General features: G+C 42.5%; 2 protein-coding genes across 2 annotated transcripts; one reads left to right on the top strand and one right to left on the bottom strand.

The window, feature by feature from the left end:
- The first annotated feature begins 6,279 nt into the window (after nt 1–6,279).
- Nucleotides 6,280–12,614, top strand: Gsc (goosecoid homeobox). The gene is made up of 3 exons (XM_018451498.1): nt 6,280–6,814; nt 8,907–9,196; nt 12,325–12,614. Exons 1-3 carry the CDS (start codon nt 6,280–6,282, stop codon nt 12,544–12,546), a joined length of 1,047 nt encoding a protein of 348 aa, XP_018307000.1. The 3' UTR covers nt 12,547–12,614.
- Nucleotides 12,615–13,992: 1,378 nt separating this feature from the next.
- On the bottom strand, nt 13,993–17,414 carry LOC108724831 (uncharacterized). The gene is made up of 3 exons (XM_018451488.1): nt 17,169–17,414; nt 16,262–16,740; nt 13,993–15,726 (listed from the first exon to the last, which is right to left on the bottom strand). Exons 1-3 carry the CDS (start codon nt 17,391–17,393, stop codon nt 14,037–14,039), a joined length of 2,394 nt encoding a protein of 797 aa, XP_018306990.1. The 5' UTR covers nt 17,394–17,414; the 3' UTR covers nt 13,993–14,036.
- Nucleotides 17,415–25,051: the final 7,637 nt, after the last annotated feature.

Here is a 25,051-nt window from a genome sequence, read left to right as displayed (position 1 = left end):
AATTTATTATAGAAAGCCCATAATGCTGATTTTATAATAAAAATCATAAGTCTTAAGTCTTACTAACCAATTGACTAATTAAGCACATTCTGCAATAAATTGTTATTTAACCTTACATCGTAAGTCTTAAGTTGTAAAAATTGAATAATCACAGTCGAATGTGAGAAGAATAATCGGTAAATTTCTTACGGCTTAAGACTTAAAAAAGTTTAGATAATGTCTTATTGTAAAAAACCCATTGCAATCGATTATTCTTTTCACATTCTACTGTGATGAGTCAATTATTTAAATAATTAAGTCATAAGTCATAAATAATTAATCCATCGCAGTCAACTCCTATTGTAGAACCAGCATAATTCTACGTTCGTCAAACTCTCGAGTCGCAGTTATAAAGTGATTCTTGAGAATCGCGGCGCATCCTTTCGCAACCGCGCGGATGCAGTGGCACCGGTTCAGGAACCGGACTTCACGAACTGCCTTACGAGGGCCTTCTACACAATAGGCGAAAGGGAGAACGTATAAGAATTGTCGGCCTGCCCGAATCCGGGAACGAGCAAATATTTACGAGGAACCGTAATCGACTGCGCTAATCCATTGTGGAACTCACGTGAACAACGCACCGGACTCGGTCGGATGGATTAAGACACGGGCCATACCTCGCCGCGTCTTTCCCTTTGCGTCCTTTCGAAATTCGGCATCCTTTGAGGATGCGCGAGCGCGAGGGTGCGCGGGATATTCCGTGTGCGCTCGGCGTAGAAACAATATTTGCGCGATGCATTATGAGCCGCGCGAACGTGCAAACGGGGCGTGAAAATATTAATTTTGCGAGACACATCCGCGACTCGCGGCGGAAGTGCGCGGAATCCTCTCTCGTAATCTCACTTACGATCTTTTTCTACTCTGATGTCCCGTTGTTTTTACAACTACTCGCGCTAATCCGCGGACTGTCGCGGGATTAACTGATAAAGGATCGCGGGCAGAGAGAGCACTCTAACATAAGTCGCATTCATCTTGCATATTCCGGTTGTGGTTTTAAAATTGTTTTAAACCGTCCCTCTCGCGCGAGAAAGTTTCCCGGGATTAAATTATGTAATTGTTTAAGTTACGTTTGTTACACAAAAGTCTCTTCACTATTGTTTATACAGTAAGCTTTCCGTCATGTATAGTACGTAATCATATGTATAAGGATGATTTATTTTAAGTGACATGATATATGAGTTTTTTGTTGAATTGCAAATGTTTTCTGAAAAAATGTTTCACATTAATTTAAAGTTATTTAAAAGGATAATATGATGATATAATATTCGTTATTTTATATTATTTTTTATATCAGTGTTTTATAAAAGATTTAATATCTTATTTTGATATATATTTTGACACAAAATATAAAACATTAATGCTTATTTTACGAAGTCTGCTAGAAAAACCCAAATTTAAAGAATTATTAAAATATGAAGGCATTTATAGTATAATTAAGACGATGTATAATCGCATAATATACGACAAATTTGGACAAGTTGTATTTCAAACTCCTGTGTACTGTAAGTCAATAAAACTATAGTTGTGTTTTTTTTTTTCATGTCAATTTCTGCGATACTGGAGAACAACATGAATATATAACAAGATGAATTAATTAGTCCAAAAAAAGCACAGTTACTTTTAAAAAATATAAATACAATGTACAATTACATATGATATATCATCAAATATAATACGCTTTAAGACTACGATTTAAAACGTTCCTCACTTATTGAGAGTCGAGGAACGAATCGGAACTCTTCACGGCCAGTAATTGCCTTCCATTTCAATGCTTGTCGTTTTCTCGAGAGCATAAGAAGTAAACGAGCGTGAAATTCCGGAAGAATCGGCCAGCAGGCCCGGAATAATCGTTCAAAATGCGAACCGAACAATGTCTTAGGCCGGCAACGTCAACAGCGTCACGCCGTCCCTCTTAGCGAACGATACCTATCAATAAGGGACGTCTCACCAGGGTATCGGGAGGCCGATACGAAGTCTCCCTCCTCTCTTCAGATGAAAATGGCGCGTCTGAACGGCAAACGGCCGCGTCTCCTATACTCCTATCGGATCTACTCCAATTATTCGATCGGCACGCGGGAAGGCAGGAAGGCACGCAGTCAAATGTAACAGAGTCCGAGCGAGATGAGATGCTGAGAAGAGACTTCGGAAGCTGGAGAAAATCAGGTATCGGTTCGCTTGACACCCCGCGGCTACGCCTTTAAGAATATCGACGCGGGTGCTTTTTCCAGCGCATTCGCTCTCGAGAAACGAAAGAGCGAGAGCGAGAGCGAGCGAGAGAGAGAGAGAGAGAGAGAGAGAGAGAGAGAGAGAGAGAGAGGAAAGCGGGAAGGGGGGAACGGGCGAGATCCACTTAGCACGCCGCTTAGACGCGAAAACATCTGTATTGTCGCTGCATTAGCGCCGAGGATTCATCCCCCCGTGATTGCTGGGGAAAATTGTAATCTTTTTCGTGGAAGCCGCCCCGCCGGGAGCGCTCCTTAAAGCGAGAGATGTTTCGCTGGGAGAAAAAGGAAGAGAGAAAAGAGATGACGAGAAAGAGAAAGGGGGGGGGAGAGAGAGGGAGATGACCTCGACGCCGTCGACGAAGGATTCGTGTGAATTGCTAAACGAACGACATATGCGTATTGTAATGCGAGGAGGATGCGATATCCTTATTTTACATCTCTCTTTCAATTTACGTCTCTTTTCCGTCGCGCCCGCTCAATTGAGATTCATTGCGTATTCAAGACGTCGCACGCGCTCTGTCCCTCCCGCCTCCGTGCGGTCGAAGTAAACTTATTTAACTTCGTTACCTCTCCTCCCCGAGAAAGAGAGGCGCGGCGTCTCATTTATAATTCATGATACTTGGAGGCCGGACTCGTAATACCAATTTCGAAATCGTAAACTCGTCCAGTCTCTGTACCGTTCGCCATTTCTCGTTTTCGGGGGAACGGTTCATTCGGCGCGAGATGAGCGCCCGGCATGGATCGAGCAATCGCAAAAAGACCATCGGCAGATCAAGAGATATATTAGCCGATGGCCGGTTCCCAGTCCGTCTCTAATAAAATTCACGACGTCCCGGCGAACAATGGCCGTCCACTGCGAGAAGGGCGGATAGGCCCTCTTTTCTCAAGAATTCTCCTCGCGGATCCTCGCGCGCGCGCGACAAGCTGCCATCTCCTGGTTCTGACAACGGCCTAAACCGGTAGGTAGGTAGGTAGGTAGGTAAGTAGGTAGACAGGCAGATAGATGGGCATAATACGCGTACACGAATCGCGCAGAATGTGGGATCCGGTTCGCCGGATCGGGCGTACGATTAACGTACGGATTAGGATTAAGCTCCGACGTGGATCTCGCTGCGCCCGAGCGGACCGCAGCATCAGGGAGGCCGATACCTCGGCCGGGAGGGGTTCATCGAAAGGAGGGGCTCGTCGCGAGGGGTAGACACGGGTGGCCGCGCGCGCGGGGTACCTACAATGTTCGGCGGGGTCGGTACGCGTCCTAGAAAAAGAAAGACAGAGTGGGGGAAGGAGAAAGCGCTTTTCACGCTCGATTCTTCGCGTGTATTACGATACCCCCCTTGTGCCCCTCGCTCGCTGTTACGAAGGAGGGGCGGGAGGGGGGACGACAGTCAATGCACATTACAACGGTTTTATGTTATTAATACGGATGCATTGGCTGGGATTTGAATAATTGAACAGATCCACGCGGATTCGCTAGATAGGTAGGTAGGTATGGTTCTCTCTCCTTCTCCCCTTCCCCCCTCTCTCTCTGTCTGTGTCTCTGTCCCTCTCTAGCAACGCGCAACCGCCATAATCCAGATCTACCGACGCCTAAATTTCCGCGTGGGGTTCATCGCGTTCGGATTGGCGTTTGTGATCGCTATTTGATCCCATAACGTCGACAGATCGGTTCGATTATTTAAGATTACCGGTCGCAAATGTCTAATCTTACCTAAGATTAGCAATTATTGATTTTCTGAACACAAGCTGCGCGTAAAGAAGTGATACATATTCAAAGGAACAATAATAACTGAATGCGCTGACAGAAGAGCATTTTGTTATAATCGTACGATCAACGAAATTATAACGAAATTAATAGTAGTACATAAACGTGTATAAATTCAGCACTTGCGATCTTAATTCTCTGATAATAGATTCCCTGCTAAATTTGAAGGAACTTGGCAAAAATATCTATACGTCATTTTTGCGTACTTATAAAAAAGCAGAGCTCTTTGCGAATGAAACTTGAGAGGAATAAAAATAGATAACAAAGAGAGAGAGAGAGAGAGAGAGATGTATTAGGTTGGTGTAAAAGATCAAGCTTTTAAATCAAATAAAATTTTTTAAATCAAAGATTTTTTGGAAAAGGAATTGAACAATTTCTTTTTAAATGAAAACAGTGAGTATATTGAAACCCAATGATAAACTTGCTTCGATTTTGCTACAATTCTGTTTCAAATATTGTTTTAAAAAAAAATGACAAATCTTTTACTGATACATTCTTCTGATTCTTTCTCTTTTTAATAAAATTTTTACTTGATATCTACGAATTACAAAAAGAATATGAAAGATTGGAAGATAGCAACGAGTCATTTGCAATAATCCTTCTCAATGATTTTATATTACTTGTATTGGCACTTAAAGTAATGGAAGTGCTTTACAGAGAGTGTTTCATAAAATTTTAAGTAGCGAAACACTCTATTATAATTAGAATTAGAAACTGAGGTTTTCATCTCGTTATTTTCATGTCGAGAACATAGTCAGATTTAGATAATCTTCTTTTGTATACGATGTTGCGTCGCGATATGCCGCTGTTTCTTAAATGAGCAGCATATAATTAGTGATTAATAAAATAAATATTGACAAATGTCCAAAGTCGAATTACAATTGCAAAAAGAGTGTCTTTCGAAGAATATCGTTTTAAATGCATATTTGTTTTATAAATGGAGATTACGTGCTGAAGCCATTGGAATACTTTCTAACACGTCTCCATTTTCGAAAAGTAACGATTTAAGACGGTTTGCAAAAATAAGCTCTTCGATTCGATCGCATGCTCGAGCGACGGCGAGGAGGAGCGAGGAGTTCGGTAACCTTCGTAATATGCATCGACAAATATGTCGTTCGCTTCCGCGATGCTTTCTCCTATTCCTTCTCTCTTTCTCTTTCCATCAGAGGGTTATTTCGCGACCACCCTCTCGCGACACAGGCGCGCGTTGCCTCGCGTGTGTCTGTTGCCGCGGCGCGGTATTCGAAAGGGGTGCGATCCCCCCCACCCGGGAGCGTCGCGACGCGACGTGATCGCACCCTCCGCGCGAGAGAACCTCGTTGTCGTCGTCGTCGGCCCTCCGCTTCGTCCTCCCTCGCCCTCCCTCGCGGCCGCGTTTCGTAACGTGAACGGGAAGGGGATGCGAGAGAGGTATCGCGGTGAGAGAGCGTGCGACCGGGTGGTGGAAAAGTGGTCGGAGCCAGATAGAACCACGCCCCGATCGCGGACAACGCACGCCAACCCGATGTGGCACCCGAGGGTGTCTCTCTGTCCGCCACCGACGCGGCTGGCGCGGCTCACGGGAACCCACGGGGGTGGCTTTGTCGGTTTGTGCGCGAGGTACGGCACGGGTAGGGTAGGAAGGTAGCGCGCACCGCGTCCACGCGGCATCGCGGCGGCCACCGTTATGGCTAGTCCATGTATATCCTTTATCGAGAAGATGTCACTTTGTGTCCGCGACGCGCGACGATAGGCGCCCCTGCGACGGCGGCTCAACGGCCCCGGTCCGGAGTGGATAAAGTGCGGACACATACACCTACGAGAAGCGGGGGGTAGATCGAGCACGGATCTTCCCGTGGAGGAGAGATCGGATTCGCGCCTTTCCCGTCTCGCGACACGACTCGTCTCGTCTCTTCCTTCTCGATGTTGAGCGTCGATGACTCGACGTCGGTGAGCGATCGTCTGCGAGACGGGAGCCTCGTATCCGCACGGGACAGGATCGCGCGGATTCATCCCATCCGGCTGTAAAGGAAAGAAAGAAAGAAAAAAAAAGAACGAAAAATTCGCGAGAAGTCGTGAACGCGATCCACACGGATATCTCCGTCTTACGATGCGAGCGAGAACGTAACGTCGCCGGAGGACGAGGATAGAACGAGCCGTATCCTTCGTCTTCGCATCCTGGGTCCGGAGACTCGCTCGACGCGCATCTCACTTCCGTGTAACGCCGATACCATCATCTATACATCCGCGAGCTCGTATCCCGCGTTACGTAACATGGTAGAGAGCACTTATGCGAGCGACTCGCCGAGATCACGCTCGCCCATGACGGAGCCGTCGAGTCCGCTGCACTCGGATGGTCCCGGTATATCAGGCTACGGCCACAGCTATCTGTATAGCTACTCGCCGGACGCACAGAATCACATATCGGTGGTGACGAGACGCAACAATCAGAACGAGACGGCCGCCGATGCCGCGCACGAGCGCGCATTCGCCAGGAGTCCGATCGGCACGGAGGAGACGATGCTACGGCATCGTCACGGCGTTCGCGAACCGGTCGTCCCCTCGCGACCCGCGACCGGCACCTCCGCCTCCACCATGTCGTCTCCCACCTCGCTCTTCACCATCGACAGTATCCTGGCGCCGAGGCCGATAGGCAACGTCGTCGCACCCACGAGCACCACCACCGTCGCCGCATCCGTGATCCAGACGCCGGAGACGATCGAGTCGGTCGCTGGCCGCACCACCGCGACGATGCATCCGTTGCAACAGCAGCTGCATCACTTGGCGTTCACCTCGGCAGATTTTCTCGGTGGGTAACACGCCGCCCCCCCGAGGATCGGCGTGACTCCTCTTTTCGGCTGAAAGTCTGTCAAAGGGACCGCGACGCTTAAAAGACGAGCCTAATCCTTTAGACTTTCGTCTCCGGACGCCTCTTACATTTTGAGGTTGAGCTCTTGTCATTCGAGTTCTCGTATGCATGAAATTATAATTAACTACATTGAAGTATCTGGAATCCTATAAGCACGTCTTTTACTGTTTATAATCGTAACTTAAATGGAACTTGATTAATATAATCGTCACGTTATCGAATTAAGTTCGTATTGTTGGATTATATTAAACTTCTATGTATGACAAGTCGGCGAAATGGAGTTTCCAAACTGTGTCGAGAAACCGATAGAAATAATAACGCGCTCGGGCAAATGAAGCGTTTGAAATCGCTCGTGTTGAACAATTACGCGAGGTCGGACGATTAATTTATGCGTGCCGTTGGAAATGTTAATTGCATTCATTCGATTATATTACAGTTTTATCAAGCGATATCGAAACAATATATTGTTCTTTGCTATCTTTTTTGCAATACGGATCAGAATGTCGGCCATCAATTTCGCAGCAATTTTATCAAAAATCGAGAATTCGGCGAAAGAGCCCAATCTCCACATTTTTTTGTATTCCGTAAATTAGTAAATTATTTCCCCGATAGCGATATAGAAAATTGAAAAAAATTATTTATTAACTTTGAAATGAGAGAACAAAATTTGACGAGTTGTAAAGTGTTAAATCGCGTATCCAAATGAAATCAGAGCGATCAGAGATTATTCGACTCTATTTCGTATCTACGAAACGAAAAATTTCATTTGTTTCGTTTTGTCCGATTATACTTTGTTGACTATGTTTCTTTACTAGCTCGTGCCATAACATAACAGTTTTACGCTAACACGATAGCGAGATTGTCATTTTAAACGTATTTTGAACGTCGCAGGAAATTTTATTGTCATTAATGCATCCTATACTTCGCGTGCGATTCTCTATTCTAAATCATTATGTCATAATTAGTGTCTTTAATTTCGAACTCATTGTTACAACGAATAAATAATTACAAATATCATGAAACTTTAGTCCGCATTTTTCTTTCCATCGACGTTACAATCTCATATTTTCTGCGTACTACATTTTTCATCTCACGTAACTCGCTTCTCTTTATAACGCAAAGAATCTAATTCGTTCGTATTTCGTCAATTTTCTGTAGAACGGTAAACGTATTTCGTTCAACATAGAGACGTTTAACACTTTACAATACAAAAATGTAAGACCTTGCGCGAAATCCTAAGAGAGCCGGTGCGAAACGCGCCAAAATTTCTTTCATGCCCGCAGGGGGCTTTAGGTATTTTTCCCTCAAGGTAACTTGCGCTCTCTCGCATTGGGGATACGCGAGATGAAATCCGCAATCCGTTTCGATCATGCATGAACGATCTAGCTCCTTCCGCAATCCCGCTAGAAGACGGAGAACGTGAAAAGGAAGCATGCGAACGCGAGAGAATGGGTGTGAGGGAGAAGCCCGCGGTGCTGGATAAAAGCAGAAATTTTTACCGTCCCCGCATTTTCATACGCAACGTCGCGTTTAAGCAGCTTTCTTCGAGATTTTAAAGTAAAACGTCCCCCGGGACGGGGGTGCCGAGCGACCTCTTTATCCCGAACAGCGTGAATGGAGGTCTGCGAATTTGTAGTATCGCGTTTCCGACGGCAACGTTCCACCATCGCGTTAATTCTCGATTCGAGAGAACGTTGAAACCGCCGATCGCCCGGTATTTGGGATTCCTGATCGCAAAGGATGTAATCCTTTTGTCAATCGCGTCGATTTAGTGCCCGAATTACCGCGATTGTTACAATTATCGCTCGTCGCACAATCGATTTTAGGGCTCCCCTAAATGTTATAATCGCCAACGCGAGAATGGACGCTTGAATCTTTAATGCGATACAAAGTTCAAATGGCATGGCGGCCGCACGGATAATCTTTATTGTCATTCCGCGGCATGCAGGATGTATACGAGAACTCGGATAGCGAGTTTCAAAATAAAATGGCGCAAGTTTTATCATATTCTTCTATCATTTCCGAATTTCAGCCGCGGCATATCCGGGACTGTATCCCGGAGGATACGTGGCGGCGATGGCCGCCGCCGGCGTTTCACTTCACGGACAACCGGCTTTTTATCACGCCGGTCATCCCTACCAGATAAATCCCAACAACCCGGGAATGGGCCCAATGGCGAAAAGAAAACGTCGCCATCGAACGATCTTCACGGAGGAACAGTTGGAACAATTGGAGGCCACCTTCGACAAGACTCATTATCCTGATGTGCTCCTACGAGAACAGCTGGCTCTCCAAGTCGACCTTAAGGAAGAAAGGATCGAGGTCAGTCGAATCTTACACTTCTATTATTGACATCTTGAATTTTCTATCTTAATCTTTAGAGGCGGAGGTCTATTTTTTAAATCTTACAGCTTTTCCTTGAATAAGATTTGTTATAATTCACTTTGTATTGTATTTCTTGCCTTAAATATAAGACTGCTTCAGCTCCACTATAATAGCTTTCCCATCCTGTAAAGATTAATGATGATTCCTTCGACGAATCTAGAATCGATTACGCGACATTTATAATTAATAGTCGCAATTAATTTAGTATTCACTATTATAATTATCTTACCAGTTGAATGTCGATTTCGGAAAATTATACACTCAAATTAAAGTGAGAGTCTAGTTATTAAAATCATGGTCGAGGACACTCCCTTCTTTGTATTGATCATGAAACGGAATCAACCGCAAAGCATTTAACGAAATAGTGATATCATAAGAAGAGAATAGCGTGGAAAAGAACACAGTGTTGACAATTATGAGCTCCCATTTGTCCGCGATCGTTTTCTAAAAACGAGGAACGTGCTACCGTTTCCGAGGAACGTCGGTGAAGCTACACCGTGCAGCGGCAGGCTTAAAGCCGCTTGCCGATGACAAATTACTTTCTCGAGCCGTGAACGGAATATTGGATTTCGGATCGACAAACATTGACCGTCCGGATGGCCCGGGTCTGGTACGCACAATTTGTAATGTAATGTCGGCAAACTACGCGCTCACGCCGCCGCCGCGGCCGTTCCTGAGTGGGATGGAACGGTCTGTGTTTGTCGTCCTAATGCATAAAAGCCCATAATATTTTAACGCGGTCATTAAAATTTACCGCGGTGGGTATTTATCGGAGCCTCGGTCGACTTGAGCTAACAAGTTGCATGCTAGATTAAAAGCTTTAGCGATAATGTGTTTACTTCAATTATACATACGCTCGCGCGCTCTTGTTCGCGTACACGCGTGTATGCGCACGTGTGTTGGATAGTGAGTATCGTGCAATTTATAATCTCTAAAGTGGTGTACTCTCTGCAGACAAGAGAGAGAAAGGGAGAGGAGAGAGGAAAAGGGAACGCGCGTTTCCGCGTCACGTTAATTTCGTATAAATTTACCTTTCAATAAGTTCATTGTGTCGCCGATCGAGCGTTATTTTTCCAGTAATTAACGATCTAGCTTCTCAATCTGACGGTAAGCGATATATTGTGATTTCTGTGATTTTTACACAGCGTAGCCGTGACTGAAAATAAAATCCTTTTGTACAAACAGTTTTGTACATTTCAACACATTCATTTTGTCTGCAATGTTTCGATTCTACAAAGAGCCTTTCTTTTAAATTGATGATTCATCAATATATAATTAACGCATGTTAAAGTACGTCAAAGTCGACTTTCGGTACTCAATCGAATTGTGTCTAATTAAAATAGTATAAATTTTTTTTCCTGTATTTAATTGGTCTAGACGATTAATCTAAATGTAAAGCTACCATTGGAATCGATTAAAATTTTACTGATTGTAATTGCCGATTGACGTCACCTCAATGGTTTTAAAACACCGGGGCCGCGAGAATGGAATTGTGAACGGGTCGCGTAAAATTGTCCGACGGAATCCGGGGTCGACGACGATACCGTCGAGTAATCACGGACTCTGAGAATCATTGACACTCGCGGGACCACCCGCGTCGCGTCGGCTTTGCCAAAGAAAAGTCCCCCGAGTCTCGAGAGTTGTTTAAAGACGGGAACAACATATACCTGCGTGTCTGGTACCCGGGGCCGCCTCTTCGAGCGAGAGTCCACGGTGTTTGCACAGAATTAGTAGAATAGCGACTCTTGGTGCGCCCGATGGAAGGAGCACAGGAGAGGACAAAGAAAGAGCTAGGAACGGGTCGACCCGGAGGGGGGAGGAGGGGGTGAGAAACCTAAGGTTCTGTTTTGTGTGCTTCCAAGATCGCGTCGACTCGACGGATCCAAGGATCGACACGGGAAAAACAACAGCTCGGAACTATCGGTGCTCCCACACTTTATTCAGGATACACATCGACATACAATTCTCTGATTGAACAATTAGTACGCATGGCACTGTTGTCATTAAAAAATTTCCGCTGACAGGACACGAGACACCTTGGTCCACGTGAAATGCAATCGTGACGGATTTAATTTTACATCTCACGAGGAGTAAACCGGGATTCATCGTCCTTAACCTGAGAGAACGCTTCAAAGTGAACGAGGGTTAAGCTATTACAATAGCTAATGCAGCAAAACGAACGAGCGAGTAGGGGTTGAATATTGATTGTCGGTTTTCATTCGGATTGATTCAGACAGGCGTGAGGGACAAATGCATGTCCCGCGAGTGCGACGGGAATCGTTTGATGTCTCTCACGCATCTTTTTTTACTTCGTTAAGTAATATCTCGTAGCACGTTGATGTATCTTGTCTAATCACACGATTTAAAAAACATTATATTTTTCAAATATCGTTCAATTGGCTCCGGTAAATGTTCGCTTTAATTTATTTAATTGCATGTAGCTAAAAATCGATAGTATCATAGCTTCACCTTTAGAAAAACTGTAATTATATTACTTTACTTATAGACACACATCTCTTAAGCGTTTTTAATTTGTTCTATGACTACAAAAATAAACTTTATTCGTTATTGTCACTTGTTAAATATCCATTATTAGACTGTAAAAGGCTTGTTCCATATCTGTCAAAGCTAAAAATAAATTTCTAGCAAAATCGAAGCAAAACCACCACGGACTTTAGTATATACTTTCTTTTCAAAGAAGTTTTTAACTTTTTTTTTTAATGCAAGGCTTTTCATGGAAAAGGGTAAACCTTCTACACCAATCTGACGCCTTTATTCGCGGGCAAAATAAATTCTATTTAATCCTTCATTAGATAATGTTGTTTTCAAGCAACTTGTTCTTCTTATCCACTTCCTAGAATGCTCTTGCTATTATGGTCGAAATTAAACAATATAAATAACGAGCTCCTCTCAATATTCAATTTATCTTGTACCTAATTTAAAGAAAAGTAATACATTTTTAATTGTCCGAGAAAGAATCGCTCGATTTTAGTTCTGTCGAATGAATGATTAATTTACACGAGTCCCTCTGAACGTTACGTTGAATTTTTCAAAATTCATTTCAGGTATGGTTTAAAAATCGTCGCGCCAAGTGGCGGAAGCAGAAGCGGGAAGAGCAGGACCGCATCCGGAAGCTGCAGCTGGAGCAGCGTCAGCGTACCGACGACGGTGGCACCGCGGCGACGGTGATGGTGGGCGATCGTCTGGGTCTGAGTAGACAGCAACAGCAGCAGCATCAGCAGAAGCTCGAACAGGACACGGACAGCTCCGATCTCGAGGTAGCGTAGTGCGACCGTGACGACGAGACACGACGAGTCTCACCCATTGGTAAATCGAGGAGATCGAGGACGACGGAAGACGGCCCAGTGCTTTCACGCTCTTATCGACAATGTGTATGGGCATGTACATACGTGACTATGTTGTAAATACCATTGTAAATATGACTAACGATGAATGTGTACAATACCGAAATAAATTATTGCATCGAAGCACGAAGTGCGGTGTGTCTGTCGTCTGGTCCCCTTAAGTCTGTTCCACAATAGGATCGCAAGCCGTAAGCCGTAAGAAATTAACCAATCATAGTTAATTATTTTTGTCATATTTAACTGTGATTAACCAATTTCTTATGGCTTACGAATTGCGATTCTATTGTAGAACAGGTATTTTGACACATTTGCGAAAGATCATCTTTTTATAGTACATTGAAGAAATAAGAATTTTATCACGTAGCTTTATGACAATATTTATATACGCAGGATGCATACATATATAGCGTTGCATGTACTGTCTAAAACTTTTAGAGTGAATTTCATTGTAAAAAGTGAAAATCTCACTCTTTAAAGATAAAAATTGAGCCACTCTTTTTCCAGATTGGAAAGACTCAATTTTCACTCTCTCTAGAGTGAAATTCCATTCCAAAAAATTTAGAGAATATATATCCAAATATTTTATAGATTGCGATGTTAACCGAGTCGTCATCGAATCTCTTTTTGTTTCAACTCTGATTATCTCAATGACGTTAAGAGTAAAATTAATTAAATAAAATTAATTTCGTCCACTTCTCTCCATTCCACGCAGTTAGTTTGTGTTACTGCGATTTAAAATACGTTTATTTCTTGATTCAATATATAATTATAGATCAAATTAAATCAATTTGAATTTATTTTATTTTATCTCGAATTTTTCGTGGTTGATTTTCATTGACCTTCAATCTAATCCGAAGAGAGCAATATCAATTTGCCTCGATGTGATACCTTTATCGAGGATTCTCTCATTTACATATAAGTGTGCAGCGAGGTGTCCATTTAGATCGCGAAAACTTTAAATTTTCCCTACTATCGCTTATTGTTATTGTTGGAGCGCAACCCGGTTTTACAACAATATTTTCTTATTGAAATCGCTTCGCTGTTGTGGAAAATACATTCCCGTTTATATAAACGTTTACACGGAGCTTCGATATTCCATCACGCATAAATATTAAAGCCCGTCGATCGTTTAGAAATTTTAAAATGCGTCGCGTTTGGAACTTTTTGCTCAGCGGTTTTCCGCTGACAGGATAGGATAGTTCGGATACAGGATAGGAGAGTTTATAGGTGAGTCAATTCAATCAATTGTATCAAAATAATTGCACCGATATGAATTAAATTTAATTATAAATTTTATTTAAAATAATAAAAGATTTGTTTTTAATTTTTTATTTTACACATTTATAATTTTTTTTAATCGAATCCTCTATTATTTTCAATTGTTATATGCGGTTACATCACGTGCGGATTTTCTACTTATTCATTCTTTTTTTCTTTTGCCTATCGAACACAAATCTCGACAACTTTCCCGTTATTTTCCCCCCGAATCTCCTGAAATGATGCTTTTTGTCACGTGGTTTTCTACGAGAGTCGATTGCGGTGTCTACTTCGACGATCCTGAGAATTTCGATGGGATTCAGGCTGAATCGGCTGCGTTCTGACGAGCCGATAATCAACACGAGTACCGTCACAAATTTGCGGAAGGATGTGACTCTCAGCAGATACGCGGCGCCGTGGCCGTATCGGAAGAACGGCGGGCCGAACGAATTCACATCGCACACGTAGTAAGCTCCGCAGAATTTGAAGAGACCAAGACAGGCGCTCTCGCATGTCAATACAGCGAAGTGATAGCTCGAGAATACTCGCTCCAGTGTCTTCCACAGGCACTCGTCCGACTCGACGTACAATCTGCCGCTAACGGCCGGCAGCATCCGGGCCTCGAACAAGATCTCGCCGATATCGAAACAATTGGAAAGGTACTTAAACGAGTGATTAGCATCTGCGTCGCTGGCAGACTTAAGCTCGGCCTCATGCTTGCTGTGCGTGTAATAACGATCCCCGCACACGACGATCGCGTCGAGAGTCTTCGGGCTCCAATATTCCGGTGCCATAATTCTAGTCATGCCAGCACACACTACGTAACAAGCGTACGTCTGCATACCGCGGTTCGCCTCGTCGAACATATCGTCAGTTATGTGTATCTCGCCCCAGAGGGAGAATAGTCTATTGGGTTCTTCCACGTAGTACTGATGCCATCTCGCTTTACCAGCGACGGTAACCTCGGTCGAGACCGGTCTCTTCCGGTTCGCGAGCGCGCATTTGCCCCAGGTCGTCGCCCGGTAACGCTTCTTTGGCTCTCTCGGATCGCCCTCCTCATCCTCCTCTCGATCGGTCTCGTCCTCTTGGTCCTCGATCTCAAGCGTATCCGACGAACATTCGTCGGTGCGTCGCGGCTGCTTAGACATCCCACGTTGCAGTAACTTTAGATTGTCCAGCTGACAGCAGCGGAAAGACACGTGGAAGAGCTGAACATCGATGTAAACGTTTCCCTCACCTTCATAATTGGATTGATAATCGAATTGCGTTAACTGCTCCTCGAAGGCGTGGGCTCTCAACATAAGGATCATCAGGTGTCTCCGTAACGAGTCCTTGGAACAGAACTTCACGATGCAGGCGAAACCTCCTTTTCTCCAGAAGCCATACTCATTGCACTGATAGGGATTGTACAGATACCAAAACAGACCATCCTGCCAGAAGGCCAATGAGAATCTAGCCGTGCATAATATATAGTCACGATATCCTATGATCATTTTGTCGAGCCACTTCTCGAGCTTTCTCGGCAAGACGTCCTTGTGCACGGGCATATAATATGAATCGGTCACCTTCTGACAGCCGAGTTCCACCCCAACTTGCAGGGGATCCTTCCTACTTAACGTAATCTGCGGCTTCATACCATACTCTCGATACTCAACGTCAACTAACCGCGCGACGACATTTTTTATTTTCCCGATCAATTCTACTTCGACGCTGTATTTGTAATTGTACACAACGACGTCGTCTAAACGCTGCTTTGCCTTCACGTTGATCGAGCCGATATGGGTGAAGAGCATCCAGGCATGGTCGTAGATGTAATCGATATTAGCGCTGCACGCGTATTTGTATCTTCCATGCAAAAATATCGTACAAATAATGTCGTTTTTAAAAGAAATGACAGCTTTTCAATGGATTCTAAACTCTCGTAAAAGTACAGTTAAATTCTCACTCTTCCAATGCGAGATGTTAAAATTACGGTACGTAGATTGACTTAAATTCCACGCACGTATCCTTTTACCTTGACGAGAGTTTTCTTTCCAAATAAATTTTGAATAGAAGAAGCAAATCTCGAATTGATCGGACAGAGAATCGAAATAATTTAATATATATATTTGCTCTTAAATAAATTAATTAAGTAGACTATAAAAAGAAGAATCTTTTTAAGTATAAAGTCTTATTTTTTAGTGTAAGAATAAGAATGATCAAAATTCATCAAAATGTATTAAAATGTTCCACATGTTTCGAGATTGAGACATATGGAACATTTCCAGCAAACAAGCTGACGTTACTTGTCGTAATTTTGACATTCAAAATGACGATAAATAACATCAGCTTGTTTGGTAAGATTACTGTTTCGATCATCCTACTTGACACAGATCAATACCTGAGCTGAGTTTTCGCTAACAATGCCACGATCGCTTGATAGAAGCAGAACTTCCAAGTGTTCCTGCGCACTCGCATCGTGCTAATTTCCAACAAATGCATACCCTTCAGTCCACGAAGAACCACATAGGCATAAACACGCTTGGACGGTATTTCCACAATCGTGTAGTCACCATCTACCAAACCGGGACGTTGGTCGCCAATCGCACAATCCACTAATAATTTCAACCTTGATTCCGAATACGACACCGGCACACGTACGTGGCCTAGCTCCTTGCGATTAGCAAAGTCGCTCCTCTGCTGATTTCGAAGAAATTCGTTCTTGTCATCGTCATACAGGAAAATGTCCCTTCGCTTCCTTCGTCTTTCCTTTTCCCATTCTTTCTCCAATCCGATAACTGCATCTCGTGGAAAGAGCGGTGGTACACTCGGCCATAATCTTTCGCTTCCATTTCTCGGCACTCTTTGATGTATCCTCGTCTGCAGAAAATATCGCAAATTTGTAAAGAACTTCGTATATGTGTCCGCAATGCAAACAATAATAAGTTAATGAAGAAGTAAATAAAATAAGGTATGATTTTTGAAATAGTTATATACAATCTTAACAAGACTTCGCAGAGAGAAATTTTTGTATAATATGTGTGATTTACAAAATCTTTTTTACTTTTTAATTAAAAAATTTTATTGTTCTAACCAGAATTTAATTAGAATAATCAAATTTTGATTAAAACGACAAAATTTTTTAATTAAAAAGTAAGAAAATGTTTGTAAATCACCTATCATACAAAACATTTCTCTCAGTGTTCAGTTCCGCAGAGATACGACCAAACAAACAAAAAAATATGCAAATTAAATTAAATAAAGAATAATTTGAGCGTGTTTGTAACTGGCATCGTTCTGTTTCTAACCGGCTGCCTCGCCCTCATGCTTTTCCAAATTCGCGGCTTCCCGCATCGACCTAATCCAACAGTCGTCCTAGCCTGATGCTCAAGCTGAAAGCCGTCGAGCGGAAAGCACTTGATAGTTTCCACGTCAGATAGTCTCGCGATGTCGGACGTTGCCTTCCGCTTGTTTTTTCCCTCCGGACTTTTTCCCTTCGACTCTGAACTATAGGATGCTTCGTGCAAATTCATCAATCTATCTATCTAAATGACAGATAAAATTTGCAATTGAAGAAAAGGAGCCTCACGTGCCCTTACGATTTCATTCCGCTAGTAGACCCTCTGTCCATCCAAGGTCTCTTCTTCTTAGTGTGTTCATTCGTTTCATCTTTAGTACTTTTGTATTTGAGAGATATTTGACCATCGCTTGTTACACCTTCCGTACCAGACGTAACCTCCCCCAAAAAGTCACTGGCCACCGTCTCATCCTCGGTTTGACTCTCCGGTTCCGTCATGTTTTAGCGAAATTGGATTAAATCGATCTTACGACATAATTTTTCAATCATAGTATTACGCAATTATAAAAATTTTGCTATGGGATTGCAACCAGGTTTCATATCTCTGCGTGCGTCTACGTACTTAATATGTATTATTACTTTTGAGATTTAAAATGTGCAACGAAGATGTTAATGTCGATATGAATATCACGCATTTGCAATTTTGACATCAAACATAACCGTCGTGCGAGACAGCAGAGACAGCTTCACACAATACGTACATACATTTGGCTCACAAACATAAAGAGATGTTTAACTCATGGTGGATTACTTCCATCATGGTTTGACTTTAGACAGTTTCTTAACCCCGGATCTACAATAGAGTTCTAAGCCTTAAGCCATAAGAAATGGACAAATCATAGTCGATTATTCTCCTCGAATTCGACTGTAATTGGTCAATTTCTTACGACTTAAGACTTAAAACACCTATTGTAGATCCGGGATAATGCCGGTTCACAACGTTGCTTTAAGAGGTCTTAAGTCATAAGTCGAAAGAGATTAAATAACAATAATTTCTATCTTTAAACTGTTTTTGTGCAGTCTTTAAGCTTCAACCGTTAGACTTAAGCGAATTGAGCATAACCCGATTCTTAAGGCGTAAAAGCATAAGTTCTGTGGCCGATATATCGTCATTTACAACTTACAGCTTACGGCTTACGGCCTCTTAAAGCAAGGTTGTGGACTTATGTCGATTGTTTAGATTCACTTGACATCCTTAAAAAAAGAAGAAACGTATGCATATAATGTATAAATGTAATTATGAGTTTATAATAATATTATTTATACTCTCTCTCGCTCTCTCTGGTGACAATTGCTCTAAACACATAACTATTGTACCTTCCACTGAACTTCTTTTGGAACAAATCCGCTCGGATATGATCCGGATTCAAAGTGAGAGAAAGGGGAGAGGGGGGGCAAACACTCGAAAATGGCTGGTTTAAATTTGTATAGGCCCTCGGAAGACCGCAGAGAGACAAGAGGGTTCCTCGAGAGAACGAAGGACGGCTTCCTGAAGCTGAAAAAATACCGGGTACCCGATTGGGGGGACGGGGGGTGAGGGGGCGCGTAGCCTCGATTTATCCCGTTTCGTTCGCGTACGATTTTGTAATTATTTTACTGCCGGTGCAGACGAAGCCCTAGGAACGGCAGGCAGGCAATCTCGAACGCGCGAAGCCCGCCGGTGACGCAAGATTTTCAAAGTGTTTATAAAATTACGGGGGCGCGATACCACCGCGCGCGCGACCGAAATAACGCGAAACCGTACGATCATACCGGCCCGCTCCGTATTCAAATCATTATTGGATTTGGGAGCCCTGCTCGTGCACGGATGACGAACAAATAAATCGTATTTCGAATGCGGCAAAGTCGGCGCCGCGCCGCGCGAGCCGTGATTCCGTGATCGGCGAAAGTACCGAGATCGTTACTTGGAGCCGAAACAAGCTTTAGACTCTCCCATCCTTCCGCGTTCCTTCGGACCGATGCCGTCAGACCCGAAAAATCCGAGCAGCTTAAGATTAAAGTCCGAAACATCCGAATCGTTTGACCACGCCGGAAAAATTCTGAGCACTAATCGAAAATTAAAAGTTACACGAATTTTCAAATGATCGAGAGTTTCGTGCTTGTTTATTTATTACGTTTATATTATATTTGTTTTGGCCGCTTCTTATTTTACGAATTCTAATCTTTGTTTCAAATATCGCTAGATTTAAAGCATACATTTGTGGGTATAATTAAGGCTGTGTTCCAAAATTCACTGTGTGTTGAGAATCTACAGTGCACTCTTTAAATTCTTTGGAGTGGAATCTCACTCTAAAGAGTGAAATTGAGTCCATCTTGGAAAAACATGGCTCAATTTTCAATCTTTAAGAGTGAATTTCACTCTATAAAAGTTTAAAGAGCACGTAAACATATAAATAACGGATTTTCAGCGTTGACAGTAAAATTGGAACACAGCTTAAGTTACAATTTTACCATTAATGTCACTTTTAGATTGCAGTTTAAGTCACACAGATTTATTTCATTTTCTATTTTGCACACGACTGACGTTCTGTACGTTTAAAGATAGGGAGTTACAGCTCGAGCATCAATGGATATTCGTCAAAAATCGTTTATCCAGCTGGGCCGATATGCGTTAACCAAAAAAAACCGAGTAACAACTTGTAAAAATCGAAGGAAAATACGTATGCGCGCTGTGCGCTGGCCGAAATTAATATCCGCGGCTTTTGTACGCATTTGTTTGCGAGTTTGCGTTTCGCCGACGGTCAAAGCGAGGCGGTTTTGCGCGAAAGCGCGTCGTAAAGTTTTTAACGCCGAATGAATCGGCAACGTGTGTAAAAGACGGATCGGTATAAGGTACGTATATTTCGTTTTTCGCGGCTGAGAAACGAGCATCTGCTGCTGTTAACACCGGTATTATGACATTCCGGAGTATTTCCGACGCGAACGCCGAGTCTCTCGAAAACGGACGATGGCTTTCACCGATTTTTCCCGTGGTTGTTCGACGGGAGCTTTCTCGCGGGTGGCCGAAGAATATCCCGTGGGAATCCCGGCGATGTACAAAGTCGAAATGGAATTCGAGAATCAGTCTGATCCTTGCCGTCGGGCTCTGGCCGCGTCACGTCGGAGAGAAGTTCTCCGATGGGTAGAAGGGGAGCTCGTCAAAAGGGGGACGAATCGAAGATCTGGACAATTCCCGGTGAAAATTTAATGGAAGGTTCACGGAGACACGTAGAAGACGTAACTTCGCGGGGGCGAATTGATTGCTTGCGTGCCGCGGCTAAACCACGAGAGCACACACATCAATGAATTATCACGATCGATTATTGCGTACGGGGGTTCCCCGCCGAGGACTTCGGCAACTGATCTGTAGGAATCGTCGATCCCTTGACTACGTCGCTACTATTTAAAGCGGGAGTAACTACGATCGGTTATGAAGGATAATTATTGTCTCATTATTATGGCTATTATACAACAAGCCATTATCTAAGCTTTAAGTCTTAAGTCGTAAGAAATTGTCCAATCATAGTCGACTATGATTGGACGAATTCTCAAATTCAACTGTGATTGGTTAATTTCTTACAGTTTAAGACTTCAAGTTTAGGGGAGATTGAGGTCGAAAGTAACACGGGTAAGTTGTAACACTTAAATAAAAAAAAGCGTAAGAAAGAGATAGAAGTTTGTAATTAATTATATTACAAACCTCTATCTCTTCCTTACGCTTGTATATTTTGTTTATAACGTTTTTTATGCAAGTGTTACAATTTACTGTGTTACTTTTGACTTCAGTCTCTTCTAATGATTTATTGTAGAAAACCAATTACAAAAATTTCGAGCGAAAAAATTCGCTGCTAACCATCTTTTCGTATTAAGTTCATTTTACAGTTTCGTAAGCGCAGTTATTGTAAGAATTGACCAATTGAATATTCACAGCGTTGAGAGAATAATCTCGTATTCGATTGGTCAATTCTTACAACTACAACTATTTACTACACTTACACAGTTATAGAACGAGCTTTAAACACAAAAGGAACAGTTACGAGGTTCTAGAAACCAATATTAAGATTTTGATCAAAGTTGATCAGTCTTTTGATTGATCATCACTTATGATCCATTCGGTTCGGATAGCTTCATACATTTTTGGAAAGTGGGATAAAATAAAAAAAGAAGAAATAAAAAAGATAAAGACAGTTATCTATCCACTATTTTTATTCTCTTTTATCAAACTCTTATTATATAGGATCTCTACAAGATTCACAATATTAAATGAGAATCGACCGATCAAATTAAACATACATGAATGAAAAATGTCATATTCAGTCAAGGCGGTTCTTCGTGTCTAATAATATTTTTTATGAATTTATATAATTTTCAGTTCAAGCTGTGCGAAATTTGTATTTTCAATGCTCTCTTTTGTATACTTTTAACAGGGTTGATAAAAAACATGTTTTAAACAGTTTAAAACATGCTTAGTTGATATTTTTAATATGTTTTAAATATGTTTTTTTTTTATAGTACTGTTTAAAGCATATTTGAAGCATTAAAAACATATCTAAAAAGAAACACAATATGTTTTATTCTTAAAAAAAAAAAAAAATTAGTCTTTACCAACCCTGCTTTTGACGCACAGCAGGACAGATATTTTCTCGTAAACTGATCAAAATTATTATAAGAATCGCGTGTGTACATATCAATGGTTTCGGGAAGCTCGCGGTGCGAGAATCGTCCCGAGGGGTGAAGAGAGGAGAAGCGGATTGCCCGTATACATAATAACATGTGCATATGTCTACGTATTCGCGTATAATACATACTCGCTCCGAAAGGAGGATCGGAGAGAAGGGAGTGAAGGGGATCGGAATGAGCGGCGAGGGAGAGGGAGAGAGAGAGAGAGAGAGAGTGCAAAATAAACAGTGCATTATATGCAATAACGCACAAAACACCCCTACGGCTGTGCAGTCATCTCCTTCGAAAGATTCGGCCGCGAGTGCGCGCGCGGGCAATCCAATTAATTTTATTTTAATTACCGCATCGTCGGGCATACGCCGATTGTTATTGTTTCGACGTCGATGAATCGACCGTCGCCCGTAATTTTGCCGCTGACAATTTCCGCCGTTCGACGTCCCGCGACGCGACACCTGTGCAAATGGACACCGCGTTTCTTCTCGAAATAGTCCAAAATTTCCGAATTATTTCTTAAAACAGACGCTACAATTAAATAACAAAAAAAGAAGAAAGGTCGATCAGTTGCATTAATTTATTCTAAAGTTTAACTCTTTTATTAAACTAAGACGCCAAGTAAAAAGACCGCTCTTGTACCGGCAAAAATGCCCTCTCAATCATTTCTTAGTGGAAGATCATATTGAAGCTGGACGAGAATTTTTCGAAACGCTCTATAAAAATTCTTCCTGAAAAATAATTTTATTCTAAAATATTATTTAAAGTTGGGGGAAGGGGGAAGAGAGATATTGATAGAATAGGTTGATCAGTATCTAGAGAGAAAAATGAGTTCTTGATTTAGTATTATCTTGATATCAGTATCTTCCTTATGAAGAAACCGAGTAGATTTATATACTCGTATCGCGAAGTTTAAGAAGACACTGTTAAGTCCAGCGTTAAAAGAAGCACGTTAAATGATAGCGATGTCAGATTTTCTCGCGCGATGTTGCGCAAAGTAGATCTCTTTAGAATTACGCAATCGAGAGAAAAGGTGTAAGTTACGGGAAATGAGATCGCGCGTGGGGTGGAGTCGGGGGGTGCAGGAGGTCGGCGATACCGATGCGGATGGGCGGCCATAACGGCAATGATTGTTACGCCGGGAACGAGCCCGCGATCGATGGCACTCGACACACAGTCGGCGAGGAGTTAAAAAGTCGACGTATTGAATTTACAAACGAGCCGTAATATTATTCGAGGAAATAACAAAGGCCGCACCGGTGCGGACGAATTAAGCTATTTTGCCCTACACACCGCACATATTGTACAGTGGCGGTGGTGGCGGAATTATTTGTACGTCATTACTAATGCGCAGTCGCGATAGAGTTCGATAATATTACAATAATTAAATTATCGTAATATCGCCGGCGGAAAAGGGAGGCGAGTATGAATTTGTTGCGGTTAAATATATAATAAAGCGTTGCTTAAACAAGGGCGAATGCCGGTTACACAAAACGCACACTAAACTAGTCAATAATTCAGCGATTCATTTTCGATATAGAATTTAATCATCCGCGTAAAAGCGAGACGTAACGCTTCGACGAAGTATTAGTCCGATGGTCGTTTTCTTATCTTGCCAGGACCTCGTCATAATCCGGCAAGAATTGCGTTCCGACCACATCTCAATCGTGATAAGAAATGGGGCGTATCATAATTTTTTATTTAATCTCTAACAAAATCGAAAAGGGTTACAAAATATTCAGTTATCTTCTCCGTTAAGAATGATAAAGATATGGGGGGTGTTTGGATATATTTTTGTTACATACAATTTATAATTTTTAATATAAATCTTTTTATATTAATTTTTATTAAAAAATTTATGTATTTTCTTTACAAAAGAAGTTCAAACAATTTTTTTGTCGAATAAATAATAATCAAATCATTTATTTTCTTTATTGTGAATGAAAAAACATGTTTTTCAAATATATCTTTATCATATAATTCATAGTTTTTATATAAATACTTTTATATTAATTTATATATATATTTTCTTCAAAAAAAAATTATTTTTTTCGAATAAATAATAATCAACCCATGTTGTCAAGATCCTCCCTCTTTTTATCTATTTTTTATATTTAAACAACTTTGGCATCTAAATAATTCAGAGGTTTATTAATCTCAAGTATAATTTTTATGCATCTCATATCAGTTTTTATGGATCTTGTTTCACCTGAAAGACTTTTGACGTAAAAGATTTGGGACTTGTGTTTAAAAGATTAAAATTCGTTCTTTCTACATCAATCAGATTTTCGGCGGAACGAAAATTCAAGCGTGCCACGAAGGGCGGAGGGCGACTTCGCGAGAGAGGCGAACACCCGCGTAATGCATAGGCGAGTGCTTCAAGTTCGTGCCACGAAGTGGTTCGAAACGTTCCCAGGAGGGATTTGCGCGCGACAAACTACCGGAGACGAGTCGGAAGGAAATTAAAGACGCGAGTCACCGCGTATCTTCCGACTCCGCCGTTCCGCCAGCGTACCGCCGCGACCCCGCGGCTGGCCGGGGGGCGGGAGGGGGATGGGGTGGATGGAGGAAGAAGTGGAGGAGAAGGTGGAGATGGTGGAGGACGATGATGAAGGAGGTGGGGGGAAGGAGGGAAGTCCTTTTAATTACCCGACGTTAAATTCTTTATCTGGGTGAAACAATGTGGCGGGCCCGTGTTTTCAGATCAAACAAACCCCATGTTGATACGCGGTAATAGAATAATCTGGCAGCTGATTCCGGGGATATAGCCCGCGGGGATAGAAACCCACACGATTTCTGCACCCGGTCTGTACGTTACCACATCCCCGAACGAAAATCAACCCCCTGGTCTCCGCCGCAACCGCCGCCGCCGTCGCCACCGCCTCCACCACCCTTCCGTCCTCCGTGCACCCTCGTAACCTCGTACCGAGAGAGAGACCAGACTCTGGGTCCGCGGGTGTTTACACACTCCGTGGCACTGCTAGGACGAATGGTTTCCGGTAGTACGTATGTACGCGATACATGTACGTGTGACAATAAACTGGTGCCCGTTAACTCATCGAATCTAACCGGGTATCGCTCGTCGCCTCACTATCGTCGTCCTGACATTGCACGGCAATTTCAAACAATCGGATGTAAATCTATGTTCTATATCTCGCTAATACAATCTAGAGTACTTTAGGG

Source organism: Mycetomoellerius zeteki, unplaced genomic scaffold (genome assembly GCF_001594055.1).
Source record: "Mycetomoellerius zeteki isolate Tzet28-1 unplaced genomic scaffold, Tzet1.0 scaffold311, whole genome shotgun sequence".
Taxonomy (NCBI): Eukaryota; Metazoa; Arthropoda; class Insecta; order Hymenoptera; family Formicidae; genus Mycetomoellerius; species Mycetomoellerius zeteki.
Note: the sequence above shows the minus strand (reverse complement) of the source record. Positions and strands in the feature narration are given on the sequence as shown.